Source organism: Convolutriloba macropyga, chromosome 5 (genome assembly GCF_964194025.1).
Source record: "Convolutriloba macropyga chromosome 5, txConMacr16.3, whole genome shotgun sequence".
In the NCBI taxonomy this organism is placed as follows: domain Eukaryota; kingdom Metazoa; phylum Xenacoelomorpha; order Acoela; family Convolutidae; genus Convolutriloba; species Convolutriloba macropyga.
The window spans coordinates 32,801,374-32,825,881 of record NC_134472.1 but is presented as its reverse complement, the minus strand read 5'-3'; the positions used below and the strand labels follow the sequence as shown (position 1 = coordinate 32,825,881).

Below are 24,508 nucleotides of genomic sequence, written 5' to 3'. Positions count from 1 at the left end.
TAAGTTTAAACTAAGGCATGTTCAACCAAATCCTGCCGTTTTTGTTGTAAAAGGTTACTCAATTAACTACTACACTTAAATTTTATACACTCAAACTCTTCTATTTTAAGTGAATCTCAGTATACTGTTCTCTCTAACGATTGCAATCTTTTCGTGCTAGCTATGTTGCATGAACACACCCAATTTTATTACCTTCTAGTCTAGAGCAATTAATGAATAAAAAATGCTGTTCAAATACGAAACAGCATTGATATGAGGAGATATCTGTAGACAAATTGTTTTCCCGACGCAATGAAGGATCCCCATTTTCTTATTTCCCAATCATTTTAATGCGTAGCCAGGCTAGCGAAAAAAGGTACGGGTCTTGAAAAACCAACTGTACACAGAATATTTTTGAACAAAATCCACAAAAATTATCTATCAGTATCATTAAAATGGCCAAACAACAGTATAACGGTAAATTTACTTTTGGGCTACAAGTGAAAATGTTGGTCAAATTGAAGGGCTTGATTTTAAACTGGCGCTAAAATTGAGGACCCATGGTGATATTATTGGCATAGATAATTCTTCAGCAGTTACATACTTGAGAAATTCAAAAAGTTTTACGTTTGCACGCTATTTTACACGACGCAGGTGGTTTTATATACGAAACATAACCAGGCACCTGGTTACTTTTATGTTTTAGGAATTAGTAGCAATTGTTTTAGCGGTCAATTGTCGGGAATATTGTTTTGCTTATACGTAAAGAATTTCCATCTGTCATTTTTTCACTTATTGAAATGCTGAACAGCAAAACAGTTGTGTTGGACGTTGAAGGATTACGTCACAGAAAAGAAAAATTTGTTGTTAAAGAATTTTATATTTATATCAGGGACTATCTTGACTGCGTGTCATTTTTACCTCAAACAAGTTGTAGTGAGTTAACAACTCAACAAAATCAATTTTTCAAATGGTTGACAAGAAATTTGCACGGTACTGAGTGAGAAACAGGACACTCTCCCTATATTTATCTTGCACAAATAAATCAAAGCGTTTGCTTGAAGAATCCGAGCTCAAAATTCTACGCTAAGGGAGAGGACAAAATAATTTTTTTGTCAGATTTTCTTGAGTGCTCTATGATTGATCTGATTTCACTGGCGTGTCCTTTGATATCTGTAAACTATTTTACATAAAAATTTCAAAACTTTTCAAATGGCAAAAACAAATTCAGCCAACATTAGGCAAAAGAAAAAGTCACTCTCTATTTCAACTGGTTAACAAATTTGACAGGAATTGGCGGAACTGGAAGAAATCTTGTCACCGAGCTCAACATTTTGCGCAATGATTACGGGGGATGGGTGTCTGAGTCTTTCCATTTCCAACGACGAAACCATAGAAACCGGAAACCAGGATTTACAAAGAAAAAGTAAAAATTGTTGCTGACTGAGGAAGAAATTCGCTCATTCACTCAGTTGGAATAATATTTTGAACCTTTTCTTCAGTGGAGAAAACAGAATGTCAAATTATCAATACAGAGTCTGTCCTCCCAGACTCTTACTAATGTCAACGCACCCGGTTGGTGAAGAAATTGAAAAGAACGATCCTTCACGGCCGAAGTAGATTCGAGAGTAGGTGAAGGAAGAAAGAGTGCACGAAGTTGTTCATTATGACGAAACTGAGAGACTCTCTGAGTGCTTTATGGTACATATGGAAGACTTTCTCACTGAGTTCAATTGCCAAGATTTGTTTTATGAAAAGTGACTATTTCTCTATACATTTTAAAAAAATTTTTAATATGTCTCCAGATGGAGGGAGTAACAGTTGATCATGTTCACGCTGTTGTAGAGATCAGTTATTTTTTTAAAAAAGTAGCAGCAAATCGTCATGAAAATTTTACAATCAAACAACGTTGCTACAGTCAGAAGTGGCTTTTTTACAAATTTTTCTTATATTACTGCTACTATCACTTTGTATTGTCAAATTAACCGTTTTAAAACCAAATTGTGAAGAAACTTCAGTTTGGATGTCAATATTGCCAAGTTTAGTTGGATACATTTTACCAAATCCAAGGCAACGATTAAATTTATATCTACGCAAGATAGGGTATTCGTGACCGTTGTAGGGCCTTCAGGTTGTGACAAAACATAGTTATTTCTCAAAATGTTGAGTGGAAACACATATTGCCAAAAAAAATCAACATTATATTTTTATACCAAGAAATGCAACAAATTTACATCAAAACGAAGAAAACAATTGGTGTTACGTTTAAACATTTCGCCTATTTAGAAATTTTGAATAGCCTAGCAAACTGTCTTCTGATAATAGAAGACTCGTGCGAAGAAATTTATTACGGCAAAGATTTTATTAAGTTGAGCACTGCAGCGCGACAAAAAAACATTAATGTTGTTTAAATAAAATACAACCTTTATCAACAGTGCAAGTAGTCTCGTACAAAAGACTTGAGGACAACACAAATCATTTTGTTCAAATCAGCCCGCGATATTGAACAAGTCAAATTTCAAGGCAAACAATTAAACCTTGTTAAAATTTTAAAACATTGCTATCAATTGGCAACGAAATAACCGTTTGGGCCTTTGTCTATCAATCGTGACATAAAACTTTCTGACTGTTTACGATACTGTTCAAATATTACTGAGCCACGTCCTAAAGTTACAGACACATATTTGAAGAAGTTCACAAGAAGAAGTCATCAGTGAATAAACGACGATCGCTTTTAATGAAAAAAAATTGGTTTGAAACCAACTCAACTCATTTTTAAGTTTTGTTTTATCCATTTGAGTTAAACAATAACACCGGTTGAAGAGTTTTTTTTAATTCCCAAAAAACAATTTATGAAGAAGCAACCAAATTCCTCACAATTTCAAAATGATCAAAGAGTTCAACATACAGGTGTTCAATTTTCCTTTTTGAACCGTATGCGATCAAATGCGAACACTAACAAATACTACTAGGATATTTTGGAAACAAGGGAAAAACTGATCCTACTGAGCTGTCAAAAATACATGCGAGCAAAGTTCTTCGATATCTCAACATTCTATTGCCCGCACATTTACGCAAGACGGAGAAAATAGTTATCCTCTTTAAATAGTAAAAAAAAAACTGTTATAGAGGAAAATAAAAATTTCAATGTTGACGGAAAAGCGACAGGAAAAAATTGACCCATTTTTCCCTATGCTTTGCAGTAACCAACTAAAATTTAAGTAATCCAGGTTATTTCATGATTTTAGAGGCTTTAATCATAAAAAGAGACTTGATGATCTACACTAACAATAAAATTGCGATTCGGAAAAGAATTCATAGAGTTGCCAAATAAAAGATAATAAGAAAACTTTCGGCAAAAAGAAACAAGCACGAAAAAATCAGTCAATTACTAACAGAGGTATCCTCAGACACCGGAAGTGGTTTCGAAACCTCAAAGGAAGACAGAACTCAGCAACAGGAGAAAAACTGGGAGTCTTCCGACGAAAGAGAAAAGATGCTTGAGTTAAAATATATGAGAGGCCCCGCAGCATACAGAAGCGTAAACCTACAAAAAAGGACAAGTTTAAGCAAAGTGAAGTGAAAAAATTTCTAGAGGGCAAAAATGCCCAAACAAAGCATAATAAACTTAGAAAAAAATCCAACACTGGAAGTTATTGCCTACGACATAAACGAAATTTGGTCAGTAGAGTTGGCTTAAGAGGATAAATTAGCAAAAGGGCACAAGGATCTAAAATACTTGTTGGTTGCAGTGGTCTGTCTCTCACGTTATCTACGAGTAACCATTGAAATCAAGGAACACCCCAACAACAGCAGATTCCTTTAAGAAAAAATAAAAAACAAGCGATCTTAAAAGATGTTGGTAGATGCTGGTACCAAAATTAAGGGCTCATTTGGCACTCTTTGTCAGAAAAAGAAAACTGAATTTTATATAACTTGCAACGACAAAAAATCAGCATTTGCGGAAAGGAAAAAAATTACGATCGCTGAAGAATTTGATATACAAATATTTAGAGGATAAATGGGCATACTCGTATATTAATCAATTGCAGAGCTTTGTAAAAACCATTATCTCTAGATTCAACACGGTAACGAAATTGGTGCCGAGTAAAGTGACAATGAAACACGTTCCTTACTTAATATCAATAAGTTTTAATGCGTCAGCAAATCTAGTTCGTCGACCATAGATTTACTAGGGGGACTTTGTGCGAATATCAAAGAGCGGATCTTCTTTTTAGAGAAGAATACAAGCAAACATTTACCACCAAAGTTTTTGAGATTTACTTTATACTTACAAAAGATCCGGCTATTTATAGACTCATTTAGAAATTTTGAATAGCCTTGCGAACTGTCTTCTGATAATAGAAGACTCGTGCGAAGAAATTTATTACGGCAAAGATTTTATTAAGTTGAGCACTGCAGGGCGACAGAAAAACATTAATGTTATTTAAATGAAGCACAACCTTTATCAACAGTACAAGTAGTCTCGTACAAAAGACTTGAGGACAACACAAATCATTTTGTTCAAATCAGCCCGCGATATTGAACAAGTCGAATTTCAAGGCAAACAATTAAACCTTGTTAAAATTTTAAAACATTGCTATCAATTGGCAACGAAATAACCGTTTGGGCCTTTGTCTATCAATCGTGACATAAAACTTTCTGACTGTTTACGATACTGTTCAAATATTACTGAGCCACGTCCTAAAGTTTTCTATCTTCCATCTGATAAAGCGGAAAGAGCACCTTTAAACAATGAAAGAGAAAGTTTTTTTCTATGCTGAAGCAAATGGTGCATTTGCAGCCAGAACAGTTGAGGAAATATTTGCGTAGTTGTGATAGCGATGTTATACTGGTTTTATGTGAATGTCTTCACAATGTTTTGTTGGGTCTTGTTAGAGTGAGAATGAGAGATTTAGAAAATTACAGACACATATTTGAAGAAGTTCACAAGAAGACGTCATCAGTGGATAAACGACGAGCGCTTTTACTGAGAAAAATCGGTTTGAAACCAACTCAACTCAATTTTAAGTTTTGTTTCATCCATTTGAGTTAAACAATAAAAGCAGCTGAAGAGTTTTTTCTATTCCCAAAAAACAATTTATGAAGAAGCAACCAAATTCCTCACAATTTCAAAATGATACTAGAGTTCAACATACAGGTGCTCAATTTTCCTTTTTGAACCGTATGCGATCAAATGAGAACACTAACAATTAGTACTAGGAAATTTTGGAAACAAGAGAAAAACTGATCCTACTGAGTTGTCAAAAATACATGCGAGCAAAGTTCTTCGATATCTCAACATTCTATTGCCCGCACATTTACGCAGGACGGAGAAAATAGTTATCCTTATTAAATAGTAAAAAAAACTGTTATAGAGGAAAATGAAAATTTCATTGTTGACGGAAAAGCGACAGGAAAAAATTGACCCATTTTTCCCTATGCTTTGCAGCAACCACCTAAAATTTAAGTAATCCAGATTAATTCATGATTCTAGAGGCTTTAAACATAAAAGGAGACTTGATGATCTACACAAACAATAAAATTGCGATTCGGAAAAGAATTCATAGAGTAGACGAATAAAAAATAATAAGAAAACTTTCGGCAAAAAGAAACAAGCACAAAGAAATCAGTCAATTACTAACAGAGGTATCCTCAGACACCGGAAGTGGTTTCGAAACCTCAAAGGAAGACAGAACTCAGCAACAGGAGAAAAACTGGGAGTCTTCCGACGAAAGAGAACAGATGCTTGAGTTAAAGTATATGAGAGGCCACGCAGCATACAGAAGCGTAAACCTACAAAAAAGGACAAGTTTGAAGCAAAGTGAAGTGAAAAAATTTCTAGAGGGCAAAAATGCCCAAACAAAGCATAATAAACTTAGAAAAAAATCCAACACTGGAAGTTATTGCCTACGACATAAACGAAATTTGGTCAGTAGAGTTGGCTTAAGAGGATAAATTAGCAAAAGGGCACAAGGATCTAAAATACTTGTTGGTTGCAGTGGTCTGTCTCTCACGTTATCTACGAGTAACCATTGAAATCAAGGAACACCCCAACAACAGCAGATTCCTTTAAGAAAAAATAAAAAACAAGCGATCTTAAAAGATGTGGGTAGATGCTGGTACCGAAATTAAGGGCTCATTTGGCACTCTTTTTCAGAAAAAGAAAACTGAATTTTATATAACTTTCAACAAGAAAAAATCAGCATTTGCGGAAAGGAAAGAAATTACGATTGCTCAAGAATTTGATATACAAGTATTTAGAGGATAAATGGACATACTCGTATATTAATCAATTGCAGAGCTTTGTAAAAACCATTATCTCTAGATTCAACACGGTAACGAAATTGGTGCAGAGTAAAGCGCCAAAGAAACACGTTCCTTACTTAATATCAATAAGTTTTAATGCGTCAGCAAATCTAGTTTGTCGACCAAAGATTTACTATGAGGACTTTTTGCGAATATCAAAACGCGGATCTTCCTTTTAGAGAAGAATACAAGCAAACATTTACCACCAAAGTTTTTGAGATTTACTTTATACTTACAAAAGATCCGGCTATTTATAGTCTCATTTAGAAATTTTGAATAGCCTTGAAACTGTCTTCTGATAATAGAAGACTCATGCGAAGAAATTTATTACGGCAAAGATTTTATTAAGTTGAGCACTGCAGGGCGACAGAAAAACATTAATGTTATTTAAATAAAGCACAACCTTTATCAACAGTACAAGTAGTCTCGTACAAAAGACTTGAGGACAACACAAATCATTTTGTTCGAATCAGCCCGCGATATTGAACAAGTCGACTTTCAAGGCAAACAATTAAACCTTGTTAAAATTTTAAAACATTGCTATCAATTGGCAACGAAATAACCGTTTGGGCGTTTGCCAATCAATCGTGACATAAAACCTTCTGACTGTTTACGATACTGTTCAAATATTACTGAGCCACGTCTTACAGTTTTCTATCTTCCATCTGATAAAGCGGAAAGAGCACGTTTAAACAATGAAAGAGAAAATTTTTTCTATGCTGAAGCAAATGGTGCATTTGCAGCCAAAACAGTTGAGAAAATTTTTGCGTAGTTGCGATAGCGATGTTACACTGGTTTTATGTGAATGTCTTCACAATGTTTTGTTGGGTCTTGTTAGAGTGAGAATGAGAGATTTAGAAAATTACAGACACATATTTGAAGAAGTTCACAAGAAGAAGTCATCAGTGGATAAACGACGAGCACTTTTACTGAAAAAAAATCGGTTTGAAACCGACTCAACTCATTTTTAAGTTTTGTTTCATCCATTTGAGTTAAGCAATACACCGGCTGAAGAGTTTTTTTTTCCCAAATAACAATTTATGAAGAAAAAACCAAATTCCTCACAATTTCAAAATGATATCAGAGTTCAACATACAGGTGCTCAATTTTCCTTTTTGAACCGTATGCGATCAAATGAGAACACTAACAAATAGTACTAGGAAGTTTTGGAAACAAGGGAAAAACTGATTCTACTGAGTTGTCAAAAATACATGCGAGCAAAGTTCTTCGATATCTCAACATTCTATTGCCCGCACATTTACGCAGGACGGAGAAAATAGTTATCCTCCTTAATTAGTAAAAAAAAAACTGTTAAAGAGGAAAATGAAAATTTCATTGTTGACGGAAAAGCGACAGGAAAAAAATGACCCATTTTTCCCTATGCTTTGAGCAACCAACTAAAATTTAAGTAATCCAGATTATTTCATAATTCTAGAGGCTTTAAACATAAAAGAAGACTTGGTGATATACACTAACACTAAAATTGCGATTCGGAAAAGAATTCATAGAGTTGCCAAATAAAAAAATAATAAGAAAACTTTCGGCAAAAAGAAACAAGCACGAAGAAATCAGTCAATTACTAACAGAGGTATCCTCAGACCCCGGAAGTGGTTACGAAACCTCAAAGGAAGACAGAACTCAGCAACAGGAGAAAAACTGGGAGTCTTCCGACGAAAGAAAAAAGATGTTTGAGTTAAAATATATGAGAGGCCACGCAGCATGCAGAAGCGTAAACCTACAAAAAAGGACAAGTTTGAAACAAAGTAAAGTGAAAAAATTTCTAGAGGGCAAAAATGCCCAAACAAAGCATAATAAACTTAGAAAAAAATCCAACACTAGAAGTTATTGCCTACGACATAAACGAAATTTGGTCAGTAGAGTTGGCTTAAGTGGATAAATTAGCAAAAGGGCACAAGGATCTAAAACACTTGTTGGTTGCAGTGGTCTGTCTCTCACGTTATCTACGGGTAACCATTGAAATCAAGGAACACCACAACAACAGCAGATTCCTTTAAGAAAAAATAAAAAACAAGCGATCTTAAAAGATGTGGGTAGATGCTGGTACCGAAACTAAGGGCTCATTTGGCACTCTTTTTCCGAAAAAGAAAACTGAATTTTATATAACTTTCAACGAGAAAAAATCAGCATTTGCGGAAAGGAAAGAAATTACGACTGCTCAAGAATTTGATATACAAGTATTTAGAGGATAAATGGACATACTCGTATATTAATCAATTGCAGAGCTTTGTAAAAACCATTATCTCTAGATTCAACACGGTAACGAAATTGGTGCAGAGTAAAGCGCCAAAGAAACACGTTCCTTACTTAATATCAATAAGTTTTAATGCGTCAGCAACTCTAGTTTGTCGACCAAAGATTTACTATGGGGACTTTGTGCGAATATCAAAACGCGGATCTTCCTTTTAGAGGAGAATACATGCAAACATTTACCACCAAAGTTTTTGAGATTTACTTTATACTTACAAAAGATCCGGCTATTTATAGTCTCATTTAGAAATTTTGAATAGCCTTGAAACTGTCTTCTGATAATAGAAGACTCGTGCGAAGAAATTTATTACGGCAAAGATTTTTTTAAGTTGAGCACTGCAGGGCGACAGAAAAACATTAATGTTATTTAAATAAAGCACAACCTTTATCAACAGTACAAGTAGTCTCGTACAAAAGACTTGAGGACAACACAAATCATTTTGTTCAAATCAGCCCGCGATATTGAACAAGTCGACTTTCAAGGCAAACAATTAAACCTTGTTAAAATTTTAAAACATTGCTATCAATTGGCAACGAAAAAACCGTTTGAGCGTTTGCCAATCAATCGTGACATAAAACCTTCTGACTGTTTACGAAACTGTTCAAATATTACTGAGCCACGTCCTACAGTTTTCTATCTTCCATCTGATAAAGCGGAAAGAGCACCTTTAAACAATGAAAGAGAAAATTTTTTCTATGCTGAAGCAAATGGTGCATTTGCAGCCAAAACAGTTGAGAAAATATTTGCGTAGTTGCGATAGCGATGTTACACTGGTTTTATGTGAATGTCTTCACAATCTTTTGTTGGGTCTTGTTAGAGTGAGAATGAGAGATATAGAAAATTACAGACACATATTTGAAGAAGTTCACAAGAAGAAGTCATCAGTGAATAAACGACGATCGCTTTTAATGAAAAAAAATTGGTTTGAAACCGACTCAACTCATTTTTAAGTTTTGTTTCATCCATTTGAGTTAAACAATACACCGGCTGAAGATTTTTTTTATTCCCAAATAACAATTTATGAAGAAACAACCAAATTCCTCACAATTTCAAAATGATATCAGAGTTCAACATACAGGTGCTCAATTTTCCTTTTTGAACCGTATGCGATCAAATGAGAACACTAACAAATAGTACTAGGAAGTTTTGGAAACAAGGGAAAAACTGATCCTACTGAGTTGTCAAAAATACATGCGAGCAAAGTTCTTCGATATCTCAACATTCTATTGCCCGCACATTTACGCAGGACGAAGAAAATAGTTATCCTCCTTAATTAGTAAAAAAAACTGTTATAGAGGAAAATGAAAATTTCATTGTTGACGGAAAAGCGACACGAAAAAAATGACCCATTTTTCCCTATGCTTTGAGCAACCAACTAAAATTTAAGTAATCCAGATTATTTCATAATTCTAGAGGCTTTAAACATAAAAGAAGACTTGGTGATATACACTAACACTAAAATTGCGATTCGGAAAAGAATTCATAGAGTTGCCAAATTAAAAATAATAAGAAAACTTTCGGCAAAAAGAAACAAGCACGAAGAAATCAGTCAGCTACTAACAGAGGTATCCTCAGACACCGGAAGTGGTTTCGAAACCTCAAAGGAAGACGGAACTCAGCAACAGGAGAAAAACTGGGAGTCTTCCGACGAAAGAGAAAAGATGCTTGGGTTAAAATATTTGAGAGGCGCCGCTGCATACAGAAGCGTAAACCTACAAAAAAGGACAAATTTGAAGCAAAGTGAAGTGAAAATATTGCTAGAGGGCAAAAACGCCCAAACAAAGCATAAGAAACATAGAAAAAAATCCAACCTTAGAAGTTATTGCCTACGACATAAACGAAATTTGTTCATTAGAGTTGGCTTAAGTGGATAAACTAGCAAAAGGGCACAAGGATCTTAAGTACTTGTTGGTTGCAGTGGTCTGTCTCTCACGTTATCTACGAGTAACCATTGAAATCAAGGAACACCACAACAACAGCAGATTCAATTAAAAAAATAAAAAACAAGCGATCATAAAAGATGTGGGTAGATGCTGGTACCGAAATTAAGGGCCCATTTGGCACTCTTTGTCAGAAAAATAAAACTGGATTTTATATAACTTGCAACGAGAAAAAATAGCATTTGCGGAAAGGAAAGAAATTACGATCGCTCAAGAATTTGATATACAAGTATTTAGAGGACAAATGGACATACTCGTATATTAATCAATTGCAGAGCTTTGTAAACCATTATCTCTAGATTCAACAGGGTAACGAAATTGGTGCCGAGTAAAGTGACAAAAAAACACGTTCCTTACTTAATATCAATAAGTTTTAATGCGTCAGCAAATCTAGTTCGTCGACCAAAGATTTACTATGGGGACTTTGTGCAAATATCAAAAAGCGGATCTTCCTTTTAGAGAAGAATACAAGCAAACATTTACCACCAAAGTTTTTCAGATTTACTTTATACTTACAAAAGATCCGGCTATTTATAGTCTCATTGACGTATCTCAGAAGCTAGTCAAAAGAAAAATTTATGAATAAGAGTTGGTCAAGTTAAGAGACAATAGAAGTGATATAACAAAACATGATTGAACTCACAGAGAAACTCTATGAATATTTTTCCTCAAAACACCTTGTCTTCATTAGGAAAATATTTTCATGAGGAAGTAAATTTGGAGGAGGATTGGTGAATAGCACCAAAAAAATTATCTTCCCGGCAAAAATAAATCAAGTTAAAAAAAGTGATCTGAAGATTTTTTCTGCTTATGTTTCATGAGTAAAATAAGGCCTTAAGTTTTATGAGAAAAATATTTTATTTGATGCTGTCTGCAGACCATACAGAGGAGATAAATCTATCATTGGAATTGGTCCCATGTAAACTGTGACTATCTTTTGAAATCCTTAAAAACAGCTACCGGATTACCTCATTTTGACTATCTTTTTAACAAAATCAATGGAATTTTGTTCTTCCTTTGTTAAAATTGAAGGAATTTCTTTTCCGGATAACAAAATTTCAAGCATACTAGATTTCAACATTATTCATGATGGGTCTGGTGGTCATATAGGATACAAGATGTTGAACACTTTTGAAAATTTAACCATGGCAGATGACGAAAAAAGTTTTGTTGTTGATTATTGTTTTGATTTGTCTGCAGGGAGGCAACTGGTTCTTATTTACGTTAACATACTTGAATATTAATAAGTAGGTTTTACTAAAGCTGCTCTTCGAGTCGTTGATTCAAAACAACGACTGAAAAACGGTAGCCCCTGCGAGATAGAGCCAGCACAGAATTGGGAATACCAAAAAGTTATTAGCAAAAACCTTTCAGTCAATTGAAATTCAATTACGGAGAGAAACCGGACAACTAGTTCTATTCTCTGGAACAGGAAGTTATTTTGACTTTGAATTTTAAATAGTTCGACTAGATGAAAGCCTACTATCAACAGCAATCGGAGTCACCACACTTTTCAGGACACTATCCTTACGAGGCAGTGGTTTTTTGGGCCATAGCAGCAGGTATTGGGAGAGACGCATTGACGATTGCAAGAAAAATTTATTGGCCTGTAGCCAAAAAGATGGCACGTGAACTAATTGTTCAAGCAACTCCTGAGCTGGTAGAGATAGTTATAAGAAAAAGTCTCGAAAACAATTGAAAAAGTCGACAGTGCAAAAAACTAAGAAAACAAGAGGGCGGATCAAAAACAGGAAGACAAAAACTGAAAACCAAGGGTGAAAACCCAAAATAAAACATTCGTAAGAAGAAGCATTTAACGAGAAGTCGGTCAAGTTTTTCTAAATTCATAAGGATTACAAAATTACTACCCAAGAAGCAACGCACACCACACTCGATTTGTTTTAAAAACAGCCTCTGCCTATTACTTTTGACAATGCTTTTTTTCAAAAAGTTGGGCCATCCTACTCATCGGACTGACCTACGCTTGAGTCCGATGTTTTGGGTGACAGGAACGGTTTCAGTGGTTTACAAAACCTTCTCCTGGAAATCAAATGCAAGATATTCCAACACAAAGACGGCGATTTAAGGACAAGCACTGAAAACAACAACGCACTACATTCTCTGTTTTCAGAATCCACTGTATCTGCTAATGGCGTTAAAATTTCCAACACAAACGGAATTTATGCGCTCAAAGCTTTCATTGAAACGGAGCTTTCAAAAGCAAAAAATGCAAAAACAGGGCTGGTTTTTGTCAGGGATATTATTACGAGGAGGAACCGGTTCATTTTAATGGCAGCGACGTTCGCGCGGACAACATAGCGGCAAGAAAAGCTCTTGTGGCTAACTCTCAGGAAATTTATTTTATTGGAAAGCTTGCTAGTGATATTTTAACTTGTGATAAACACTTACTCAGTGGTGTCACGCTGCGAATTTCATTAGAAGGTCTACAGATGATTTTGGTGCAATTTCAGAGTCAAACAACAATTACAAAGTTGAAATAACTAACAATAATCTGCACGCTAGAAAAATGACGATAGCGGTCATGTCTTGACGGCAATCGAGGAAATTCTACAAAGAACATCTGCCGTGAACTTTGCCATGATCTTTTTTAGCTACAACTGGAAGAAGAAGTTAGAGCCATGAGGATATTTTTTCAAAAGAACCAGTATGAGGTATGATAATTGCAATGGCAACAAATCAAGCAAAGCTCGGAATTGATTGCACTAACCCTTGTCAATACCAGAAATTTTGTTTGAGCCAAGTTGTTGTCGATAGAAACGGTCAACCTATTGCTGGAACTCCGGTCTCAACAATTCTTCACCACTGCATTTACTTCAATAGTCTGGAAGCCCTGGAATTTCATGACAAAGGTGGACAATAACCCTGGGCAATTATCCCAAACATTTTATTTTAGCTTTTGACTTAACTTCAACGCAAGAGGCTTCTCAAGATTTTTTTCATCGACAACTTACAAATTGCTCGATTGCGGTTCAACTTATATTTGACGGAGCATTGGCAGACAACGTAGAAACTTTATTTCTGGGTGGAAGAAGCTCGACGTTTTATGTTAATTCGGATTGAACGGTGACAAAAAACTCAATTATCACCTACCCCACCGATGGATAGTGATGAAGAACGCTATTTGTTGGGAAAATTTATTCATTTGAAATATAATTTTAAAAGAGTTTTGCAGCACAATTTTCCAAAGCTAACAAGAGAAGGGTTTATCACGCAATCTGCAGGAATTCATTGGATGGTTCGTTTGTTTCACGAAAACAAAGCTTTTTGGTAGATCCGCTTGGATTCCTGATACGAAACTACCAAATACTGTATTGCCGTCTGGTTCATTTTTACAATGAAGTAACTCAATTACTCAAACTTAGTTAATTCAATATCAAAACTAGAAACTCTGTGGACTTTCTTGCATTTATTTCGTGCATGTAATGTTTGGTTACGAATGTCCTTTGATGTTGAATATGGACGATAATGGTTTGCTACGCTTTGCTAATCATATGCGCATAATTTTTCTTCAAAGACAACAAAAAAAACAATTATTAATTAAAAGATTTCGATTCCATATTAAAATTTATCAAAATCAAACTATTGCAACATGCAAACAACCATAGCCACAATTTAATAAATCAAGTATTATGGAAAGCTCACCAAACAGACAACCATTAAAAATACTATAAAATCTATCACTAGTACAAGTGGGCAAAAAGTCAGTTTGAATTTGAACACTATTGATAAAAACACAATCAAGTGTATGTCGTTTTCGCTTAGAGTTTGCAAAGTTCAATTGGTGTTGCAGGTTGTAGTTCAGCGGTTTGTCAATTCTGTTCATTATTTCTAAATGTCGTCTTTGTTAAAAGTTAGTTTAAGTGGTTTGAAAAAGGTGAAATGACAAGGTGTACTGAACGGTTAGGATGCTGTAGACTTGAGAAAATCTGGAAGTTAATCGTTGGAAGCAATAATATGACAATGAAATCCAGGTATTTTACAAAAATCGTCGTTCATATGCAAACTGTAGGTAAAGTTCATTGCTACTGTGTTTGTCAATATTATTCGTTGAGCCAAGCTGTTATATGACATAATTTCATTTTAAATTGCGTTTCAACTAAGAACACCTTATTTTATATTCCCATCCCAGGATACATCAATTGTTTCACTTTTTTTGTCAAAAAACGCCGAAAAAGGACAAAAAGTTAAGACAAAGTAACATGCAAACAACACCCAATTACTCATTATTAATTGTTTAGACAAAGTTTTTTCTTATAAAACTTTGTTGCCAATTAATATAAAGCATTTTATTATAAATTCTTACCTCAAAAATTGCCAATTTTTGCACATTTTTGAATTTTTTCTTCAGAAAATACAAAAAACGTAGGTAAAAAATATCACTAAATAATATTGATTGTTACCGATACCGATATCGAATAACCCAATTCATTAACAGTATTTCATCTGCCATGTTTAACATTTCTTACGATCTTTAAAAATGCTTATTGGCGACGAAAAATAATTTTTTTTAAATTTTTTATCGCACTTTTTTCAATTTTTTCTCTGTTTTTGGCGCAAAATGACATCAACAATACACCTTAGGCCTTCCATTCCAACTATTTGCAACCCGTAATTTTACCAAAATCCCCATACCAAGCCTTTGCCGAAACAGTAATGATCCCATAAAATCTCTTATTTAACCAACTTTCAGACAAATTTCACACCCCAGTTTCTTCAGTTTCTCAGTCAGTTTTCACTGTATATTGTCCTCCATTCAATCTAAGCGCTATTTTTAGTTGGAAACTCTCTGCAAGCTTGAAATTCAACAAGCTTTCATGTTCATTACTTCTCACTTACTTAATACTTCAAACATATGGGCAATGAAATCTATAAAATTAATACCATTTGTGCGGTCTCAGACTCGCAAAACTATTAAATTTCTTACATTTGAACAAAAACTTATCTAATTTATACTATCCTTTTCTTCCCTTACCTCAGTTTTCCATCAAGTTAGTCACTTTTACTTTACAGTCCTTTATTTGTCTCATTGGACTGCAAAAAAGATTGAGAGTTTAAAAAAAAACACGATTTTAAAAAAAAATTTCACAAGTTTCTTTCATTCACCCAACCAACTTTTTTGCAAATTTTTTTTCTTCACCACTGCATTTACTTCAATAGTCTGGAAGCCCTGGATTTTCATGACAAAGGTGGACAATAACCCTGGGCAATTATCCCAAACATTTTATTTTAGCTTTTGACTTAACTTCAACGCAAGAGGCTTCTCAAGATTTTTTTCATCGACAACTTACAAACTGCTCGATTGCGGTTCAACTTATATTTGACGGAGCATTGGCAGACAACGTAGAAACTTTATTTCTGGGTGGAAGAAGCTCGACGTTTTATGTTAATTCGGATTGAACGGTGACAAAAAACTCAATTATTACCTACCCCACCGATAGATAGTGATGAAGAACGCTATTTGTTGGGAAAATTTGTTCATTTGAAATATAATTTTAAAAGAGTTTTGCAGCACAATTTTCCAAAGCTAACAAGAGAAGGGTTTATCACGCAATCTGCAGGAATTCATTGGATGGTTCGTTTGTTTCACGAAAACAAAGCTTTTCGGTAGATCCGCTTGGATTCCTGATACGAAACTATCAAATACTGTATTGCCGTCTGGTTCATTTTTACAATGAAGTAACTCAATTACTCAAACTTAGTTAATTCAATATCAAAACTAGAAACTCTGTGGACTTTCTTGCATTTATTTCGTGCATGTAATGTTTGGTTACGAATGTCCTTTGATGTTGAATATGGACGATAATGGTTTGCTACGCTTTGCTAATCATATGCGCATAATTTTTCTTCAAAGACAACAAAAAAAACAATTATTAATTAAAAGATTTCGATTCCATATTAAAATTTATCAAAATCAAACTATTGCAACATGCAAACAACCATAGCCACAATTTAATAAATCAAGTATTATGGAAAGCTCACCAAACAGACAACCATTAAAAATACTATAAAACCTATCACTAGTACAAGTGGGCAAAAAGTCAGTTTGAATTTGAACACTATTGATAAAAACACAATCAAGTGTATGTCGTTTTCGCTTAGAGTTTGCAAAGTTCAATTGGTGTTGCAGGTTGTAGTTCAGCGGTTTGTCAATTCTGTTCATTATTTCTAAATGTCGTCTTTGTTAAAAGTTAGTTTAAGTGGTTTGAAAAAGGTGAAATGACAAGGTGTACTGAACGGTTAGGATGCTGTAGACTTGAGAAAATCTGGAAGTTAATCGTTGGAAGCAATAATATGACAATGAGATCCAGGTACTTTACAAAAATCGTCGTTCATATGCAAACTGTAGGTAAAGTTCATTGCTACTGTGTTTGTCAATATTATTCGTTGAGCCAAGCTGTTGTATGACATAATTTCATTTTAATTTGCGTTTCAACTAAGAACACTTTATTTTATATTCCCATCCCAGGATACATCAATCGTTTCACTTTTTTTGTCAAAAAACGCCGAAAAAGGACAAAAAGTTAAGACAAAGTAACATGCAAGCAACACCCAATTACTCATTATCAATTGTTTAGACAAAGTTTTTTTCTTATAAAACTTTGTTGCCAATTAATATAAAGCATTTTATTATAAAATCTTACCTCAAAAATTGCCAATTTTTGAACATTTTTGAATTTTTTCTTCAGAAAATACAAAAAACGTAGGTAAAAATTATCACTAAATAATATTGATTGTTACCGATACCGATATCGAATAACCCAATTCATTAACAGTATTCCATCTGCCATGTTTAACATTTCTGTCGATCTTCAAAAATGCTTATTGGCGACGAAAAACAATTTTTTAAAAATTTTTTATCGCACTTTTTTCAATTTTTTCTCTGTTTTTGGCGCAAAATGACATCAACAATACACCTTAGGCCTTCCATTCCAACTATTTGCAACCCGTAATTTTACCAAAATCCCCATACCAAGCCTTTGCCGAAACAGTAATGATCCCATAAAATTACTTATTTAACCAATTTTCAGACAAATTTCACACCCCAGTTTCTTCAGTTTCTCAGTCAGTTTTCACTGTATATTGTCCTCCATTCAATCTAAGCGCTATTTTTAGTTGGAAACTCTCTGCAAGCTTGAAATTCAACAAGCTTTCATGTTCATTACTTCGCACTTACTTAATACTTCAAACATATGGGCAATGAAACCCATAAAATTAATACCATTTGTGCGGTCTCAGACTCGGAAAACTATTAAATTTCTTACATTTGAACAAAAACTTATCTAATTTATACTATCCTTTTCTTCCCTTACCTCAGTTTTCCATCAAGTTAGTCACTTTTACTTTACAGTCCTTCATTTGTCTCATTGGACTGCAAAAAAGATTGAGAGTTTAAAAAAAACACGATTTTAAAAAAAAATTTCACAAGTTTCTTTCATTCACCCAACCAACTTTTTTAAAAATTTTTTTTCAAGTTTCACCACTCTCACAATATCAAATTCACAAAAAGAATCGAAAAATTTTACAAGGACACCTAAAAAAGTACTTGCCTGGTTTGTAACGGGAGGGGACAATGCCCCCCCCCCCGTTACACACCAGGCAGATCTACTACTACTTTAGCACGTTACTAAAAAAGGGCACCTGTTCCATTAAATTAATATACCCAAGAATCATTTTTGTCTTCTTCTGCTTTGTCGTCCGAAGATTTCGCATTTTTCCGTTGCGTTAAAAATATGTTTTGTCTCTGTTGGCAAAAGACGTTTTTGCAGCTTGACTTTTGCTCGAGTCAAAATTTTTGATGATGCAATTTAGCTCGACCTATCTTTTTTTGCTGCTGAAATTTGACTCGACCTAAATTTGATGCTGTATTCTAGCTTGATCCGAACCTGCTGTTTGAAGGAGAACAAAAATTTTCTAACAAAAATCAGTTTCTAATGAGGCAAAGAGTTGTTCAAATGAAACCAAACTTGATATGAAAGTTCACATAGGAAATTAAAGTCTATGACAAAGCACTTTTGGGTGACAGGAACGGTTTCAGTGGTTTACAAAACCTTCTCCTGGAAATCAAATGCAAGATATCCCAACACAAAGACGGCGATTTAAGGACAAGCACTGAAAACAACAACGCACTACATTCTCTGTTTTCAGAATCCACTGTATCTGCTAATGGCGTTAAAATTTCCAACACAAACGGAATTTATGCGCTCAAAGCTTTCATTGAAACGGAGCTTTCAAAAGGAAAAAATGCAAAACATGGCTGGTTTTTGTCAGGGATATTATTAGGAGGAGGAACCGGTTCATTTTAATGGCAGGGACGTTCGCGCGGACAACATAGCGGCAAGAAAAGCTCTTGTGGCTAACTCTCAGGAAATTTATTTTATTGGAAAGCTTGCTAGTGATATTTAAACTTGTGATAAACACTTACTCAGTGGTGTCACGCTGCGAATTTCATTAGAAGGTCTACAGATGATTTTGGTGCAATTTCAGAGTCAAACATTAATTACAAAGTTAAAATAACTAACAATAATCTGCACGCTAGAAAAATGACGATAGCGGTCATGTCTTGACGGCAGTCGAGGAAATTCCACAAAGAACATCTGCAGTGAACTTTGCCACGATCTTTTTTAGCTACAACTGGAAGAAGAAGTTAGAGCCATGAGGATATTTTTTCAAAAGAACCAGTATGAGGTATGATAATTGCAATGGCAACAAATCAGGCAAAGCTCGGAATTGATTGCACTAACCCTTGTCAATACCAGTAATTTTGTTTGAGCCAAGTTGTTGTTGATAGAAACGGTCAACCTACTGCTGGAACTCCGGTCTCAACAATTTTTAACCACTGCATTTACTTCAATAGTCTGGAAGCCCTGGATTTTCATGACAAAGGTGGACAATAACCCTGGGCAATTATCCCAAACATTTTATTTTAGCTTTTGACTTAACTTCAACGCAAGAGGCTTCTCAAGATTTTTTTCATCGACAACTTACAAATTGCTCGATTGCGGTTCAACTTATATTTGACGGAGCATTGGCAGACAACGTAGAAACTTTATTTCTGGGTGGAAGAAGCTCGACGTTTTATGTTAATTCGGATTGAACGGTGACAAAAAACTCAATTATCACCTACCCCACCGATGGATAGTGATGAAGAACGCTATTTGTTGGGAAAATTTATTCATTTGAAATATAATTTTAATAGAGTTTTGCAGCACAATTTTCCAAAGCTAACAAGAGAAGGGTTTATCACGCAATCTGCAGGAATTCATTGGATGGTTTGTTTGTTTCACGAAAACAAAGCTTTTTGGTAGATCCGCTTGGATTCCTGATACGAAACTACCAAATACTGTATTGCCGTCTGGTTCATTTTTACAATGAAGTAACTCAATTACTCAAACTTAGTTAATTCAATATCAAAACTAGAAACTCTGTGGACTTTCTTGCATTTATTTCGTGCATGTAATGTTTGGTTACGAATGTCCTTTGATGTTGAATATGGACGATAATGGTTTGCTACGCTTTGCTAATCATATGCGCATAATTTTTCTTCAAAGACAACAAAAAAAAAACAATTATTAATTAAAAGATTTCGATTCCATATTAAAATTTATCAAAATCAAACTATTGCAACATGCAAACAACCATAGCCACAATTTAATAAATCAAGTATTATGGAAAGCTCACCAAACAGACAACCATTAAAAATACTATAAAATCTATCACTAGTACAAGTGGGCAAAAAGTCAGTTTGAATTTGAACACTATTGATAGAAACACAATCAAGTGTATGTCGTTTTCGCTTAGAGTTTGCAAAGTTCAATTGGTGTTGCAGGTTGTAGTTCAGCGGTTTGTCAATTCTGTTCATTATTTCTAAATGTCGTCTTTGTTAAAAGTTAGTTTAAGTGGTTTGAAAAAGGTGAAATGACAAGGTGTACTGAACGGTTAGGATGCTGTAGACTTGAGAAAATCTGGAAGTTAATCGTTGGAAGCAATAATATGACAATGAAATCCAGGTACTTTACAAAAATCGTCGTTCATATGCAAACTGTAGGTAAAGTTCATTGCTACTGTGTGGTCGAAAATAAGCTAACTTTGAAATGAGAAGTAACGAGACTTTTGGCAAACTGACAAAAAATATTCCGCTGTGGGCTCAAACATTGCCTCCACCATTTTGATAACTAATTTTCTTTGTCACTTTCACTAGCCTCGTTTGTAATTTTTTGTCGTGATTCTTTTGCTCTTCCGCATTTGTACTGGGGTCTTTCTTCGAAATCATTTCGAAAGCTTGTTCGTTGCCTTCTAGTTGCCTTTTTTCTTTGCAGTTCCTCGAGACGAAAAATCTTGAATAGTTTTTAATTTCTGTCCAGGAATATCGAATTCAGCAGCTGAGAGAGTTATTCTTTTGTCAAAACGAAATTCCTCGGAGTCTTTTTTATGACGAGCCGTAGAGTAATACATCTTCCGTTGTTTTGTATGTTTTCACTGAAGCAATACCATTTCGTTTGTTAGAGCACAAAATTTTGTGGTAAAAGTCACTATTATCTTGAAACGAAAATATTTCAGGCAAAATTTTGTTTCCGTTGCGGACACGATGTACACTCTAAATGATATCAACGTGCTGTTAGAGAAACTTAGGAAGAACTTCAAGAAATTTAGGCTTGCTTTGAATTGAATAGTAAAGAAAATGCAATATCAAAAAAAATTATTTAAAAGCACTTTCCTCACTTCGGTTTCACATGGCCAATTGCACAGATATGCTAAGAATAGAACTCGAACTCAAACTCAGCCTAATTTTATGGTTGCCACCACCTGTTTTGTCTATCATAAGAAATTATGCATGAATACTTAAAAGAGGTCTTCATGGAAACATAAGTGGCTTAATCGCTTTTAACTAAAAACTTAAAGAACTAGCAAAAATAAAAGCATTTTATTATAAATTCTTACCTCAAAAATTGCCAATTTTTGCACATTTTTGAATTTTTTCTTCAGAAAATACAAAAAACGTAGGTAAAAAATATCACTAAATAATATTGATTGTTACCGATACCGATATCGAATAACCCAATTCATTAACAGTATTTCATCTGCCATGTTTAACATTTCTTACGATCTTTAAAAATGCTTATTGGCGACGAAAAATAATTTTTTTTAAATTTTTTATCGCACTTTTTTCAATTTTTTCTCTGTTTTTGGCGCAAAATGACATCAACAATACACCTTAGGCCTTCCATTCCAACTATTTGCAACCCGTAATTTTACCAAAATCCAATTGGTCCCCATACCAAGCCTTTGCCGAAACAGTAATGATCCCATAAAATCACTTATTTAACCAATTTTCAGACAAATTTCACAACCCCAGTTTCTTCAGTTTCTCAGTCAGTTTTCCTTGTATTTTGTCCTCCATTCAATCTAAGCGCTATTTTTAGTTGGAAACTCTCTGCAAGCTTGAAAATCAACAAGCTTTCATGTTCATTACTTCGCACTTACTTAATACTTCAAACATATGGGCAATGAAACGCATAAAATTAATACCATTTGTGCGGTCTCAGACTCGCAAAACTATTAAATTTCTTACATTTGAACAAAAACTTATCTAATTTATACTATCCTTTTCTTCCCTTACCTCAGTTTTCCATCAGGTTAGTCACTTTTACTTTACAGTCCTTTATTTGTCTCATTGGACTGCAAAAAAGATTGAGAGTTTTAAAAAAAACACGATTTTAAAAAAAGTTTCTTTCATTCACCCGACCAACTTTTTTACAAATTTTTTTTCAAGTTTCACCCTTCTCACAATATCAAATTCACAAAAAGAATCGAAAAATTTTACAAGAACACCTAAAAAAGTACTTGACTGGTTTGTAACGGGAGGGGACAATGCCCCCCCCCCCCCCCCGTTACACACCAGGCAGATCTACTACTACTTTAGCACGTTACTAAAAAAGGGCACCTGTTCCATTAAATTAATATACCCAAGAATCATTTTTGTCTTCTTCTGCTTTGTCGTCCGAAGATTTCGCATTTTTCCGTTGCGTTAAAAATATGTTTTGTCTCTGTTGGCAGAAGACGTGTTAAGAAAACATGTGAGACCAGACAAAGCAAACAATTTTCAATGTCAACTTTATTAAAAAAAAAACAAGCAAATTTGTTAAATCGTTTCGGCTTGAATCCATTTTTGTTCTAACACTTACAATAATTTACCAAAACTAGCGCTAATAAAGAAAAATCACAGCGAAGTATATTATTAATGGGAAGAATTTAAGCTTCTAACCAAAGAAGTTAAAGTTTTTCGGGGTCAACAAATGATAAAAAAATCTTTTAAGACACATAAACTATGTGATTTAAACTTTCGCGCAAGGTTGCACTTCTTTCATTGACTGTTCACTAAACAGCGACTTCTTTCATTGACTGTTTTTCAATGAATGATTTTACGTCAGTTAAAATTCAATTTTGCACACTTATTTTTTATATTTCTACATTTTCAAGTAACTATTTAGTCGTATTCTTTACAACAAATTTTGGGCACCTTAGTCGAGCTTACGCGCCTATCTTGTAAGATCTTGTAAAAATCTTGCAAAAAAAACGCTTATCTTGAAAGATCTTGCAACTACACGCTTATCTTGTAAGATCTTGCAACTACACGCTTATCTTGTAAGATCTTGCATCTACACTCTTATCTTGTAAGACATCTTGTAAGATCTTACAAGATAAGCATGTGTAAGCACTCTTGTGAAACTTGGCTATCTTGCAAGATGTCTTACAAGATAGGCATGTAAGCTCGACTAGGGCAGTTCAAATATGAAATGAATTGGGTGAAAAATATAATGTACTAACCCGAGTATACAATGCAGGGCAGTTTGCTCCTCTCACTCTGTGGAGACCACCTGCTCAATAGCTCGTGCATTGCAGGGAAGTTAAAGCCCTACACAAAGCATAATATATTAATCATAACATCAGTTAACATCACTCTAATTTAGGCCTGGAATTATGAAAATCCAGTGACATAGGCCATGGTATGAAAAGACCGTGCTCGACTCAAGAAAACATTTCAGCTTGACAATATGGTCATCTCGATTTTAGCTCGACCCACGTTTTTGCAGCTTGACTTTTGCTCGAGTCAAAATTTTTGATGATGCAATTTAGCTCGACCTATCTTTTTTTGCTGCTGAAATTTGACTCGACCTAAATTTGATGCTGTATTCTAGCTTGATCCGAACCTGCTGTTTGAAGGAGAACAAAAATTTTCTAACAAAAATCAGTTTCTAATGAGGCAAAGAGTTGTTCAAATGAAACCAAACTTGATATGAAAGTTCACATATGAAATTAAAGTCTATAACACAGCACTTTCAATCCAGCTTGTCTACAAAAAAGTTAGATCTTTGTTGGATGTTTTCAATCGCCCAAATAGTTAGGCGAATAACATTTTAAAAAAAGTGTTTTTCAATCAAAACTGACAAAAAATTCCCTCCCCACCATGACAACCACCACAACTACCAAAACCACCACCACCACCACCACGTCATGATCTTTGCTTCATAATAACACATATCTAACGGGAAACAGATGGCTGTCCACTATGCTCCTCCTACTACTGAGTATTGATGCAGAAAAAACATCCACAAAATAAAAAACTGTTATTTCTCTGACAAACTCGCTGATTGCAAATTAAATTTCTTACAATATGCATTCTGTTTTCACGATTCGTCAACAAGTTGCATAGAATAGAGAAGATGCCTTATTTGTTTTTTAATTTGTTCAGGTATCCTCAACAAATGAGTGGCGTTAATTTAGCACAATCTAAAAGTAGTTTTGACCCGGTTTCGTATTTTCTTAGAAAACAGGGATATTGAAATCAGGTATAGTTGTGTTTATTTCGTTCTTCTTTTCAACAATGATCGGAAATGCCAATTTTGCTCTTTACTTCTTATTGCAAATTCTCTGCGTCGTGAAAAGAGACTATTTAAAGTTTAGGAATGCGCTTAAACACAGTAATTGAAAA

The 24,508-nt window shown here is 34.4% G+C and overlaps 1 protein-coding gene across 1 annotated transcript in view; it reads right to left on the bottom strand.

Moving 5' to 3' along the window:
- The window catches only part of LOC142339958 (vesicular glutamate transporter 1-like), a 58,861-nt gene extending 35,399 nt beyond the window's left edge, over window positions 1-23,462 (bottom strand). Inside the window, exon 1 of the mRNA XM_075390328.1 lies at window positions 23,344-23,462. Coding sequence (XP_075246443.1) covers window positions 23,344-23,413 — 70 coding nt within the window. The 5' untranslated portion in view covers window positions 23,414-23,462. The remainder of the gene's footprint in view (window positions 1-23,343) is intronic.
- Between the last annotated feature and the right edge of the window lie 1,046 nt (window positions 23,463-24,508).